The 14,714-nt window shown below is 43.1% G+C and overlaps 1 protein-coding gene across 2 annotated transcripts in view; it reads left to right on the plus strand.

The window, feature by feature from the left end:
- SPG11 (SPG11 vesicle trafficking associated, spatacsin) overlaps window positions 1–14,714 on the plus strand; it is a 109,919-nt gene that overhangs the window by 22,838 nt on the left and 72,367 nt on the right. For both annotated transcript variants that reach the window (XM_078592453.1, XM_078592454.1), the window contains exons 11-15: window positions 5,865–6,041; window positions 6,598–6,669; window positions 7,419–7,555; window positions 13,280–13,467; window positions 14,346–14,547. In XM_078592453.1, coding sequence (XP_078448579.1) covers window positions 5,865–6,041; window positions 6,598–6,669; window positions 7,419–7,555; window positions 13,280–13,467; window positions 14,346–14,547 — 776 coding nt within the window. The remainder of the gene's footprint in view (window positions 1–5,864; window positions 6,042–6,597; window positions 6,670–7,418; window positions 7,556–13,279; window positions 13,468–14,345; window positions 14,548–14,714) is intronic.

The following is a 14,714-nucleotide window of genomic DNA, read 5'->3' on the forward strand; positions in this document are numbered from 1 at the left end:
GTGGTGCATAATGGTCAGAAAGTAAAGTAAACAGCATTAAAAAGAGACTCATGATCTTAATGAGATCTTCATCATCATCATTGTCGTCAACAGCCATAACCTATCCATTGCTGGGTGATGAACTCTCCTAACTGTCGCCATGAGCTCTTGCCTCGTTGCAAATAACATAACGGGTTGTGTAAAGGGAAACTGGGAATGCATTCTGTCACTGATGGGAAAACAAAGATCTTGACGGTTCGCGGACTCTGCTTCAAAAGAAAATTATGATTGATAGGGGTGATTTGTCTGGAAAGGGTCAGTGGGGTTTTGTTGACTATTGGTACAAGACTGTGTTTTGATAGAGTTGGAAGAGGGATGGCTCCTTATATTAATAGAGGAGACCTCTGAAACTTCACGATATTCGTTCACTGTTAGTGACATAAAAATGATCCTTTTCGGTTAATTAACCTGCAATTAATGATGTAAGATATTGCATCTTACTGGGGCTTATGTTATAGACTTATTAGTCTGAAAACACTTGGATACTTAAAAAACAGCTTTTGCTTCAGGTTGTTAACGGCTTGTGATCAAGCCATTTAGATGGTGCAAGTTTTTTTTCCCCTGAACCTTTTAATGTTGATTAAAATTGCATCTTTCATGTCCAGTCTGCAATCGTGAAAGCACATGTTCACAGTGTACAGTACCTTGCCACTTCTGTGCCTGTGGATACGTGTTGGTTATTCCAACGGCAAATACAATGTAGCATTGCAAAACGACAAATGAGAAGATATTGCCATGGGTTGCTGGAGGGTAGGGGTACTTTGTCTGCGATTTGTAAGGTAGTCTGCTTCACCCGCAGTCCATCACAGGGGAGCACAAACCTGTCTCGTATATCGGAAACCCTTATTTCAGTGACTAGTCGGTGTCATGCAGTGTACAGCGGAACTGATCACGCATTCATAATTGTAACTGTAAATATTTCTTCAGCGGCATCTTGCCATCACGAGTGGCTGTAAAAAAGATGATATGACGATATGGCTGCTGGGAAGACAGTGATGGAAAAACGTAATGATTGTGGCTGCTGCCTTCTGGCAGCTGCATTCAATTCCTGATCCTTTGTCAGGGATCTCGGACGTGTGGGTTGCTCAAGTGTTCATGATGGGGCATAACACGGTGAAGCTAATGTGTAGACCTTAGAGGAGGATATGTACTTCATCAACAAGGGGTGGTCAATAGGTTTCGGCATTGGCACGTTACAAGGATAGTTTAGCAATTTATGGATTCTTATCTTATTTTATACTCCGAGTGCCTTAGCTCAAGGCACTTAACATAGTTTTAAAAGCAGTGACACAATTGAGTTACTCAGATGGCAGGGGAGTAAGTGACCGCAACAGAGGGCACATAGGGGTCACAAAAGAGCAGGGCAAGGGGTGGAAGGGCGAGGGGAGGAAAGAGGATGAGAGTGGGTAATGGAGAAGAGGTGAGCTTTGAGGGAGGAACGGAAGGAGGTTAAGATGGGGACTGCGAATGTACAGGAGAAGTTTAGTCCAGTGGAGCGGTGCAATGAGAGAGAAAGATCGAAAACGAGATTTGGCATGGAGGAGGGACAGAGAGAAGATTGGAAATGCAGAGGACGAGAGGGGACAAAAGGAGATATGAGAGAGGCAAGATTAGGTGGGGAAAGGCCATGGAGAGATTTAAAGATGAGTGTAAGGTATTTGAAAAGACAGCGAGTGTAGTCAACATGAAGCCAGTGAAGTTGAAGGAGGAGAGGTGAACCATGAGGATCAAATGGGAGATTGGAAATAATCCGCACGGAAGCATTTTCCATTTGTCGGAGGAGGGTAAGAGCATTGTTAAGGAGACCAAGAAGAGAATTGCAAAAGTTCTCCAGATGAGTTCAGACCAGAGCATGCACCAGGAGTTTGGTGGCAGAAAGTGAAATGAGAGTGCGGATTTTCCTGACATTGAATATATCACAGCGGTAGATGCGAGTAGTAGCGACGATATGTCGAGAGAAAAGTGAGTGAAGAATCAAAGGTTGAAGGAGAGTAAGGGAGAAAGGAGAGAAGCAGATGGTGGGAATGGGAGAGTGAGAGACCGGAAAGAAAATGAATGATGTTTTGGAAAGATTGAGAGAGAGAAAATGAAGCCTGTACGCATGTATGTTGAACGTCTTTCGCACCATACATAGCCACCCGTGATAATATAATCAGAGGTGTGGGAAGCGTCATCCAGAATTGGATGGCAGCTAGGCTGGAGGAGATTTGAGAGGAAATGTGAGGGGTGAAAGATAGCAAGGAGATGAAGATGTGGGTCACGTTGGCAAAGGAATGGTGAGGAAAATATAAAGAGGAGATAACAGATTCAAGGGGTGAAAAATATAGAGTGAGAATAGTAAGGGGACCCAGACCTGAATCCTGCAGAACACCAACATTGAGAGGGGGGCGGGGGGCGGGGGAGAGGGTTGAGGAATGAAAGAGATTGACGATGTGCAAGAAGAACGGTAAGGCTTGGGCCAAAAGAGAGGCGAGTGCCGGAGATGCCGAGGTCGGAGAGAGTGGAAACAAGAGTGGGGGGGGGGGGGTGATCAACGGTGTCAAAGTTTAAGGAACAAGAAGGATGAGAATTGAAGAAAGACTGGCATTGAAGGAGTTTGCAAGATGGTTCTGGACATTGAGAAGGGCTGTTTTGGTGGAGAATATAGAGGGGTCTATAACAAGTATTGCTTTAAGGGTATGGCTTAGGAATAAGCCTATACCTGTGTGACCGTTTTTAAATATTGCATTCTAAATGTTTTGGCCATTGTAGAATAAATTTGTATTACAATGCTTGATTCAAATGTAAATAGTTGCATAACCCATATTCATTCTCAGTGCATCTTGGCTCGTATGTTTTGGAATTGGATGGAAGCGCATAAGCACGTAGATTTACAGCACTGGAAAAGGGATTTTTGTGAGATTAATGCAGTGTATGTAGATCAGTCTTCAATTTCCATCTCACAGATGTCAAACAAGATTTGACTTTCATCTTTTTTTTACTTCCGTGATCCTAATAACTTCCCTGTCAAATTTCCTGCAATAGACTCTCAAAAAATACAGCCATTCAAAACGTAAGATTTGCACGGCCAGCACTTAAAATGCACACGCACGTAATCGTCGAAAAAAGAAATGCCCCGTGCCCAAAATTCAAAACGGCAGCTAGTGTTCTCCTCCACAACCCGTGGTCCATGCAGGCTGAAGCGTGCCCCTTTTCCCTCCGGCTTTGTCTCATTTTTACCCCATCCACACTAACTCATTTTGAAGTCTGTCTGACAGGCAGTAGAGCTCTTTCTCTCACCACCTGCTTGTTCTGTTAGTTCCGGGTGTATTTTTCACAATTGTTCAAGTTTCTATCGACATTGTGCGAGAGTGTGCGCACGGTTGAACGAGAGGAGAAAAAAAGCGAGCACACTTCATAGTGTGCAAGGATTGGCTGCTCGCACTATTGTTTTCCAGATGTGCGGGAAGGGATACAAAAAAAAATCCAGCAAGTTAATTGCTGCCATGGTTGCTCTCTCACGGTGATATTTTGGTAAGGGAGTTGGGCATCGGGAAATGAACTCCGAAATCGAGTGCCTCGTTTGAAAATTTGACGTGTGTGATCCTGTTTCAATTAAACACGGCAATAATTTGTTTGGTCTTTGTCAGGAGTTTTATATATGCAAATAGTTGTGTTTGTACCACTTACAAATTATGACAGGCTGGCACAAATATATATAATTATTATTTCCATTGTTGATGGGTCATGTCATGCTGTTTTTATGCAAGAGTACGCTCCTCTGTGTTTCAAATTGGAGCTCTGCAATAAAATGCAGTGTCCTCTACAATACTCACTGCCTGTTGACATTTCATTGTATTATACGGATTCGTTTGATATTGGGAACTGTCGTAAAATTTCAAGATGTCGACACAAAAATAACCCTTATTTGTGTTCTTGAGGTCTCTGTGTACTGACTTAATGTGAATCGCTTCATATCATGCTTATCCGCCCTTTGTTTTAATATTGCCTGCATATGTCAAAGGGGTTAGAAGTATCCCTTGTATTTGATGAAAAAAAATGGGCTGGATTTGGCTTATTACCCTTTTAAATTTATATCACTTTAATGTACCTGAAGTCCTGTTGGTCAGGTTGTTCCTTTCGCACTTAAGGCTGTATCGTATTGAACCTGCATGTTTGCATTATCGCAAGTGGTAGTCCATAAACGCTCAATTATATCACTTGTTCTCCTGTGTAAAATATATTTCTTAGAAAATCACGACGTTTAAAAGAGTTGTCCTGGAAAAACTATAACTCATGTCAATATTTTTTTTTAAACTATGTTGCTTTCATTGAAATGCCGAATTTCTATTGTACAGCTGCCCTCTCCCCCCCCCCCCCATTGCCACTATAAAGCATCAACCATCGTCTGGGCAGGCCATATCTGTTAGAAGGGACGATGACTGATGGTGCAGAATAAAGACGGAGTGGCAGCCAAGGAATGGAATGTGTCTTGAGGGGATGTTTGCTCAAGGATATGGAGTGACGAAATCGCTTCATATGCATTTGCTATTTGGATTAACACTTCGCATGGTAGCGTGAAGTGGTAGTGGATTGGAGAGACCTTCATTCAGCAATGGATTAAACATGGCTGATATGACGACTCACCTCACATACGGCTGCACAGTGAACTTTATAATTCACTCGTTCCAACAGAATCTGCCTGCCCTCAACAAAACTCAACTTTTGTATAATTAACTTTTTGTAGGTTATCACATTTTTCTAGAACTTCCTTGAAAATACAAACAGTATTTGTGCATTTTTCGATTTAATATGACTTTGAAACCCCCCCCGCCCACCTCCTACGCATTTCCCATGAATATGCTAAATTCCTCTTGATATGCACATTATTTTGTTAAGGTTCTCTTCTTCTTCCACCTCCAACTCAGCTTATATATAAGCTCCTAGCTTGGCAGTGTCTCATTCTTCACCTGAAGACGGCTGCTTGCGTTGTAGCCGAAACGTCGTGAGAATTGTTTTATTATGTTTTATTTTTATTATTTTATTACTTCCCTTCTACGTGACTTTACCGAAAGAACCAAGAAGAGGAGTATTTGTGCACTTTTCAGGACTTTTTTTTATTGCAACGTATCACTTTTCTGTGGGAGCGTTTGTTTTGTGTTCTTGCTCTCCGGAATATATTTTCTTAGATTTTTTTAAATACCTTTCCTGTTCATCTGCCTTAGCATTGCCTTCATATAAAAATAAAAAAAACCCCGCTTCTTCATTTACTGTTTTCAAATATATGACCTCCTCAGAGCTTTAAGACCGAGTATAATTTAATTACTTTACAAATCCGAATTGATTATGTGGTCAGCCTATGCATTATTATTTTGTTCTGTATATAAGGCAGTGTCAATGGAAAAACATTGTGAGTTTTGTGCTTGTTGGCAACCCTTCCAACGCAGCTCCTTATCATGCTTGAGCGTGTTTTTGTTATGCACGAGTCTGTACAGTATTATAAATTCTGTGTTAGTTAATAAGACATTTCAAATCTTCAATGGTTCATAAATCCTTCTCCCCCCCCGCTTGCATCTTTTATTCAGCAGGTTTGCATGTGATGGGCTAAAGTGTGAGGACTCCCACGTTTTCTGAGATGTTCGATTAGCACGGTTGGCTACATACAGTGCGAAAGAAGTTCAAAGTGCGTACATACATACATGTCCTAGCGATCATTGAAACATCGTCCAAAAATACCCTCTGGAAGGGAGGTCCTCTTACACAAGCTGTGGAGTAAATTTGAGCAATTGCAAGGCTGCACCTTTACCTTTTGTAAATCGCCTTTCCACTCCGACCATCCATTGCAGGAAGTCATCCGGGATGCCGTGCTCACAAACCAGATCCCTATGGCTCAGGCGTGGCTACGTGTGAAGGGCCACGGGGCCTGGAGGTTCGGCCCGTTCACGAACAGGGGGCTCCACCTGGCCCACTGCGCCCTGCAGGGTGGTGACCTCGCCATGGCCACAAAGCTCATCTTCAACATGGTACCTGCGCTTGGTCGACGTTAAAGATCTCAGGACGGCAGTGTTCGAAAAGGAGTTGTCCCGTGTGTGCTGGCGTCATTGTCCAAATTTAATTAAGTACCTGCAGCTCACTCAATTAGGGAAGCCACATTGCAACATTGCTCCCTACTGGCAGGCCGATGTCCACTCTCTGGCTAGTGTTGTTTTCACCTTGTACCTAACAGGGACAGCTGCCACTAGAACTCCCCTGCTGCAGGTCGCCTTGCGGTGTTACTGCATGGGAGGCTTGGTATTGAGTGACGATTGATAGATTTTGCAATTGTAATTAAAATGTATTTTTTTTTATTTTTCCCCAATTTATATCCCAGTTGTGCTATTTACGCTCCCATGTCTCTCCTCCTCGCTTTCCCCAACTCGCATAGTCCAGCATAGTTAAGTGTGGTCAAACAATCCCTACGACCTGCATGTCATGGGGCGGCCGTCAACCAGCAGTGGATCGACACGAGGGCTGGTATATGTAACAATACCTTGCAGAGATGTGCATTGTACATGACTGTTGTTTTTATTTCATTTGCAGGGATTCGATACAACTGAGCAGTTGCGCAACATTTGTTGTTACACACTGGAGACAAACCTGCGGGACTTCCTGGTGAGTTTTGTTTGGCGTAAGATGCTCCAATCATCCCGTGCAATCGAGGGTACGGTGAATTCCACAGGGAGTCCTCGCAGCATGTGTCGCGTGACGAGCATGTCCTCCATTAGCTGCCGCCCGTTTATCAAGGTCGCCTGTCCTTCATTTGTGCACTTTGGTTTGTCAAACAGAGTGCTGCTAATCATTCTATAGACAGAGCAGTCGACACGCAACAGCCACAAATTGTCAACTGCTGCTCCAGGCCTCTCTGCATTTGTGCAGTTGTGTATTTAACAAAAGTTGCGATCAGTATTTAATCGTTTCATCATTTCTGTTTTAGAATTCTAACCGTGTGTGTGTGTGTGTCGTTTGGAAAGGTTGAAAAGTTGATTGAGGCAGGTTCTCTCAGAGTGAAATAACGACCACTGAATTTGTACGTCGCTGAATTTGTCAGGGGAGTGTTAGTTAACGTGCTGCGCTACGAAGCTGGCGACCCGAGTTCGATTCCCGCTCGCGGCTAACACCAGTGGCGATTAGCTGCACTGGTCATGGGCCTCCCCCAGGTCAACTCGGCCGCAAATGAGTACCTGGTGTGGTATGTAAATGTCATCACTGGGGAGATATAGGTGGCCGGGCGTGGTGTTGGTCACACACTCCCTCGTTTGCCATGCCGGCCCTCATAGGTGCTCTCGCTTAACAGCACTTGCCCCCAACCAAATATTTCAACTATACGGGGGATCTTTGTCTTTGTCTTGTCGTTTGCAAAGGTTGAGAAGTTGATTGAGGCAGATTCGCTGACCCGGAGCGAAATAACGACCGCCGAATTTGTACGTCGTGTGGAGTCGCTCTACGCTCCCCGCACGGAGGATGATGACATTGGCAAGGGGTCGGCGAGGAGCTCAACGTGAGTCCCTGCACAAAAACCGAATTACTTTTAAAACATTCCTGGGATCTGTCGGCTAAGAAAACATCAATACGCTAGTTTAAAATGTGAGCCCCACCCCACATTCCCCCCCCACACTGTTTCGCCAACACATCCACCCTGGCCTCTCGGCTGCATGCTCCGGCAAGAAAAGATTTGGAGAATTCAATACAGAGAAGACTAAACAAATAACGGTGATGATTAACAAGAAAACTAGGTGAATAAATATTTGATTGGAAACAATGTTTCTTTTGGTAACGTCATGACTTTTTATCTGAAGTCTTACCATAGCTGTAGTTTGCTATGAAAATGAGAAAATGCCACGTGTTGAATTCTTTAAATTTATAAACGCACGTCAAAAAATAGGTCACGCAAAAAAAGACATCCCGTTGATGTGGTATCTGAAATGACAGCAAATGAAACCTAATTACATTCTGAGAAATTGAAGCATGTAACATTTTGAGAGCCAAGACCGAAGAGAGAGAAAAAAAGAAAGGATGAAGCAAGGGAGAGAGAGAGAGAAGGAAAAAAGTTAAAAGCATAATGGCCAGGGACCTCCGCAGAGAGAGTTCAAATAGAGTGGGTTGGGCTGTGAAGCCCACGGGGTCACAGCTCACAAAGAAGCAGTGGGAACTTAATGTCACTGAATTACCCTTTCTCAGAGAGGGTACGGTTTTCCTGTGATTCTGCTGGATTTCACCTACGTATTTTCAGGTGAATTTGAGCATAAAAAGGTTTTAAATATTTAACCGAGTTAACGTTTTATTTTCATTTTGAATGTAATAGAATAAATTCCGATTATTTTTAAATGTCAGCTGAAAACAAAATTGGGCTACGTGGGATTTTTGTTGTTGTCAACATGTAACTTTTGGTATTGTTATTTGTGCTGTATTAAAACATATATTAGCAGCTTCAAAATACATTTGTTATTATTATAGATGTAATGAATAATGGCATTCAATAGTAGATCTTGGCACAGTTTAACATTGCAAATTTTGCTTGATAAATCATTCTTTCTTAAGAGATACTTGTATACATATTAATCTCCATACTTATCTTCTCCAAACACAAGCCCAACCCATGCAATATTGGTGTCAAGTTAATGCTAAGGCTGTTCTCCAGAATCACATCACTTTAAACTGTCCATTGTTTGCACTTTGAGCAACAAAAATTTGATTTTTTTTCATGTTCACGTTAAAGAGATAGGCAAGAGAGGCCTGGTTAAAATAGAAACAACGGTGACGGTTCAAGAGCAACAATTCAGACTCGGCATTGAGCGTCGTTTCCGCACATGTGACAACAGCAGGTGGTTCAAGAGTGCTTGCTACACATGAGACATTTCTAAAATCAACATCATGAACGGTAAACAGTGCAAAGGTGTCTTTTTAGACCAAGATTCTGAAAATTATTGTGAAAGAAGTCTTAAGAACATTTGCATGTATATGATCCAAATAGTGGCTCAAAACACCACGTTATAAACTGACCACAACGTGGAAAGTGTGCGGTGGGTTGCACGTGTGTGATTGTGTGTGGCTGTATTCGTGACGAATATCCGAACTGGTGCTGGGACTCTCCTAGGTCGATTCAGCCTTAAATCAGTATCTGGTTGCGATATATGTGATAACCATCAGCACTGGAGAGACAGTTGGCCGGGCGTGGTGCTGGCCACCCACTCCCTCGTGGTGCCGTGCAGGCCTTCATAGGTGCTTGTGGAATAGCACTTGCCCCAACAGTGTTAAAGGCTATGCAGGAGATCTTTGTCTTTAGTGGCTATAAATACACGTGTATACGTGTAGTGAATTACATGCCGCCTGAACAAAAGATATAATGCTGTACACGCCAACTCGGCTTTTGTTAAGTGTTTATAAATGCTGATGGTTCATGATGAAACCCATGAATGGTGAATAATTAATGTTAATAAATAAAGTTTCAACGACAAAAGGAATAGTTGTGCGTAATGGGGGAAATATCAAACTTTTTCATCAAATAGGCCTTTGTCAGCATGTCATTGGAGTGTTTAGATGTGTATGCTTGTATTGTGTTTTAAAAAAGATCAATTGCAGAGCACAGGCCCCAAGCGGTAAGTGGACAACAACAAAGAACACCTTTGAAGGTGTCATAGATAACAGTTGATGTGTTTTATTTAAATTGAGGAAGGTTGTAAGAACTCGTGAGAAGAGATGATGGGAGGGTATTTCAAAGTGTGGAGCGCACGGAGGAAAGGAGGAAGAAGTGGGAACAGACGTGTTTGACCCGGTTAGCAAACTCCAAACCCAGTGACTAGAGTTTGTATCCTGACCATAGCTAACACCAGTGGCGAGTGATAATCTGAAGCAGTCTCGAGGCAATCCGCCAAACCACTTTTACCAACCCGCAGTAACCTGCATGATGACGTGGTCAAACAACCCCCATTACTGACATGGCATGTGGAGGGAGCTTCTACCAGCAGTAGATTGGCATGGCCGAGGATTGTTGTTTTATAAATGTGTGCATGACTGTCGTCACTTTGTAACAAGCCCTAATCTTTATCTGCATCTATTACAAACCAAAAATATCTATGTAGAATTAGCTATTGAATGCACTTTAACATTTATTCATAATCAACGTTTTTGGGTTTAGATCGCGTTATTTATAAATGTGTCGTAACCCTCCACCACCCGACACGGCCAATCAGTAAAAATGTGTCACGTTGACAAAAGACAAATAGTTCACTGCTTTAGCCCACCGGTGTGTTGAAGCCACAACATTTACAATTTGAGTACGACGTTTCACTGGTAATTGCATCCAGCATCATCGGGCAATTCGCCAGAATGGTGAGGCTCTGCTGTGTCAACGTGACACATTTTTACTGATTGGCTGTGTCGGGTGGTGGAGGGTTACGACACATTTATAAATAACGCGATCTAAACCCAAAAACGTTGATTATGAATAACATTGGTCGCGAAAGCCTACGTGTTAAACTGACTTTAACATTTAGTTTATTTTAATTTGCCCTGCAGATCCTGTACATCTTATTCGTAATTCCTTCCCATCACAGTCATTCTTTTCCGTTTAAACCAAGAGACAATGTTTTAAGGGCTACATGAATGTCCAGATTGCTTTAACAATTCATTATTTATACTTTCAATAAAGAGATTCGCTGGTCATGACTCTGCTGGTGAACACCTTGAGGCTAGAATACTTGTATATTAATGAATACTTCAGAACGCTTGGTGATTTTAAATATTTTGTGAAACGCCGAGCTTGTGGGTGATCAGCTCAGGGCTATATAATGTCTCCAGTGGAAATGTCACATACTCTACATGATCAGGATGATCAGGAGGATGACAAATATTAATGAAGCATTTGCACTCGGTCTCGAGTGCAAATGAAGAGGCCCTATTCTTCTGTGGGTGCATGACCTCCAGTGGAAGTGTGATACTGCTGTGGCAATGTTACAGAGACTCGGGTGGGATCAATTAATTTATATGAGACTTGTGACCATTCACACCCCCTCCCCACTCTCTCCAGTGAGTTGTTTTAATTGTTACAATTCGGGGGGTCATGATTCGATTCGGTAATCGATTATTTTACGTCGCGTTTTACTTCCTCATTTCTGTTGTTCGTTGCGTTCGCTTTATTGGCCTGACCGTAATGAGATCCGAGGTGGCTCGCTCTGCAACAGAGGGGCATACCACATAGCAGTCGGGTAATCTGTGAGAGGCGGGACAGAATGTGCTCCTTTCACCAAACCCGCACTGGGCAGAATGGCGAATGTATTACGTTAAAACAACCCACCCTTAATAACCGACACACTTGAATTTTACATCGGAGTAAAATTTGCTTTGATTAACATGAATGCATTTTCGCACGTTCAATTCTTCTGGACGTGTATTTTGGAGTACATTAGTCTTTTCCTTGATTAATTGATGCATCGTGAATTGTATAGTTTATTCTCATCCAAGGTTATGGACTTGACTGCATTCAGCATGTATCACAGAGTGTGAGTGGTGCTGTCTATGCTCCGTATTTACTCACGACAGCTTCATTATTTATAATCTTTCGATAGAGGAGGCTCCTTACTGTCATGTTTGACAGTTATTTTTAGAGTTGTTTCGTGCATGGGTGGAAACCAGATTGCCAAGAGAAAAAACTCACATAGTCCATCAGAACTGAACTTTTTCTGCTGCCCCTCTATAAACGAGCTTGTTCACTACACAGGCTCCATATCTGTGACCAGAGGTCGCAACCGGGTACCCAATACCCGTACCCTACCCGATACCCGGCTACCCGTTTGTGACCCTGGTGCGGCCGGGTACGGGTAAACCGTGAGTCACTGGTGAGTCACCGTTTGTCACTCATTTCCCAACGTCTTGTCTCTTCTCACAATTCAAGTTCCTAGAATCAACCCACCCGCGCCTGCAACATGGCTTCATCCCAGAGGTCGCAATCAGATACCCGTACCCTACCCGTACCTGGCCGGGTACGGGTAAGGGTACCCGTTTAGGACCGTGGTGCGGCCGGGTATGGGTAAGAAATCAAAACCCGTTTGCGACCTCTGTCTGTGACCCAGATCTCATCCATCAAAGTTACCGGCTTGCAGATGTGCTCGACCACACTCAACACATCTTATTCGTGTGGGATAGAATTTTTAAAAAACCTCAAGATGCATCGACTTGGACCCATACACTAACTGGCCAAAAGGCACTTATCCATGACACTCATAATGTCAAATTGAATGTATTCCGGTGAATTCTCTTTTCATTTAGATCAGAATTATACTTTCAGCCATCTGCTGCACTTGCACACTGAACATGATTTCATGATTGAACGGCATCATTACGACATAAATTGATACCCTTGTGCGGGTCAATGTGGAATACCTTGGACTATGTTTTTGAGATGAGAGCCACTGCTGATTTATTGTATGAAACCTGGAATCTACTACTGCTTGTTAACTTCTAACTGCTATCCACAGATTTTATTGACAGGTAGCACTTAAGTTTTTAGTACTCTGCCCTTCCCTTTAGTTTAAATTGAAGAAGTGTGTATGCCACTTATTCTTTGGGTTTTTCAGTAAAGTCACGTAGATGGTTAAAAGAAAATAACAAAAAGCTACGACGTTTCGATCACAACACAAACGATCGTCATCTTTGAACCGTCTACTTGACTTTACCGAAAAACCCAAAGAATATGAATTCCTGCAGTCATGAACGCTTTAAGTCAAGATTTGTATGGCCCTTTTTTGTATTATTTAAAAGCTACAGAAAACGTATGCCATTGTGATTGTCTTCATGGGCCCTCCTTCACCAACCATGGACAATGTGCCTGGTCTAATCAGAGGTTCGAGGTTAAGCAAGGCTTACCTTGGAGTGACCACCAAGCATAGACCGCTTGTCATAAGACTGCCAGGCTATGTGGTGCAGAGCCAAGAGCTGTGAAGCAATATCCATTGTTGTACTATTCTTCTATGCTCCCACATCTGTGCTCCCCGCCATCAGCAACCCACATTGACCAGCATGGTGAAGTTTAGTCATGGTACCCCCACGATCCATATGACTTCAGGAGGCCCTCATCCAGCAGTTGATTGACAAAAATACCTAATTGTACATGAAACATTTTAACCTCATCTTCAAATCCTTGCCAAGATTTCAAGCATTGTATGAATGTTTGAGAGTAGCTTTTTTTCGTAATTTTCCAATTGTGCTGTGATTTTGATGTGAATAGAAATATCTGGGGTCTCGCAGTGGCTGAGGGCAGCAGAGATGCCCTGCTCGAGAGAGTCACAACCTCTGGTCAGGCGACTACTGGCGAGGTCGGCATTATGCTGGACTGGGCATATCGATGGGATGATGTCACTCGGCAAAGGATCCTTCTGGACCGGCATGCGGGGACGGATAAAGCTGTGGACAAAGGTAAGCTCGTTTTGTGCATCCGACTCAATTTAGTCCTGTGAAATCATTCACACCTCAGTGACCGCACGTTTGTTGCCTCGCCATACACGACATCGCTGCAATTTATCGCGCCCGTCGCACCCCGTGATGCACACGAGTGTTCAACGGTGCCCTCCACCTGTGTTACGGGACGTGTCCATCACTAAATTTTCCATGTTAAAAGTGCCACACTCCGATTTTCCCGGAGGCACGAGCGCACAATCCAATTTGTGTGTGAAGTTTAGAAGATATTTGAGAATTTAAATGCTTTCATGCGCTTGAAGAGAACAAAAAAAAATACAGTTTGTTAAAAAGTACTTTTGAGCAAAAAGATGTTGCACATTTCTGACTTCTTTTTGTAAAAACATTGCTTTGACCTTCGGCACCCATAACTGAGATTTTCATTAAAAAAAAGTACCTATTTGTTTGACACCTGCACAAATTCCTGAACACAGACTAATCTTATATGCCAGTCTATTAACAGAGTCTTTGTTTTGTTAGGGGGTTCATCTCTACTAAGAAATGCACGCTTAGAAATACGCAAACGCACATGTCAGTAACAAGAACGCTCAGATTGTAACGCGCACATCTTAATTGCACTGATTCATAACACAACATATTTAGTTTTTTAACACTTTTTTAAAGTATTGTTACTAATCCTGCTCTGCTCTGCAGATCTACATATCTGTGTTTTGGAAAGCTGTGTGGTGAGTTTTGTAGCCATTGAATTTAAGGGTTTTGAGTAAGCATGTGACGCATCCTAGGACAGACAGACCGACGTGATATTTGCCAGGCAAATATCAAAGTGGCTTCACAGCTCCATAAAAAAAATAACGACGCCGTTTTTCCCCTTTGACCAGACTCGACCGCCTACTCCCCCGAGGTGCTTTGGTCCTTCCTAACGTCGCGCAATGATGGTCCACGGCTGGGCCGCTGGGCCACGGCTTCGGCCGGAGGCGTGGTGCGGGAGGCCGCCTGGCCCGACCTCCCTGTTGACATGTCCTACGGATGCTCATTGTGCAGCCTCCACCTCCGCGATGCTGTGCTGGATGAGATGGCAAGGTGAGCCGGACCTCGGTGTGTGTCTGTGCAAGTCCTCTCCAGCGAGGGCACGATATTTCGGCAACGGAAAAATTCTGTTAGAATTTTAAACGTTGGGATTAAAATGTTCTTGTTGTTGAAATGTAAGTGTATTAAAAGTGCCTTAATAAAAGTAGTTATATTCTTTG

Source organism: Lampetra planeri, chromosome 3 (assembly GCF_965212315.1).
Source record: "Lampetra planeri chromosome 3, kcLamPlan1.2.h2, whole genome shotgun sequence".
NCBI classification, from domain to species: Eukaryota; Metazoa; Chordata; class Hyperoartia; order Petromyzontiformes; family Petromyzontidae; genus Lampetra; species Lampetra planeri.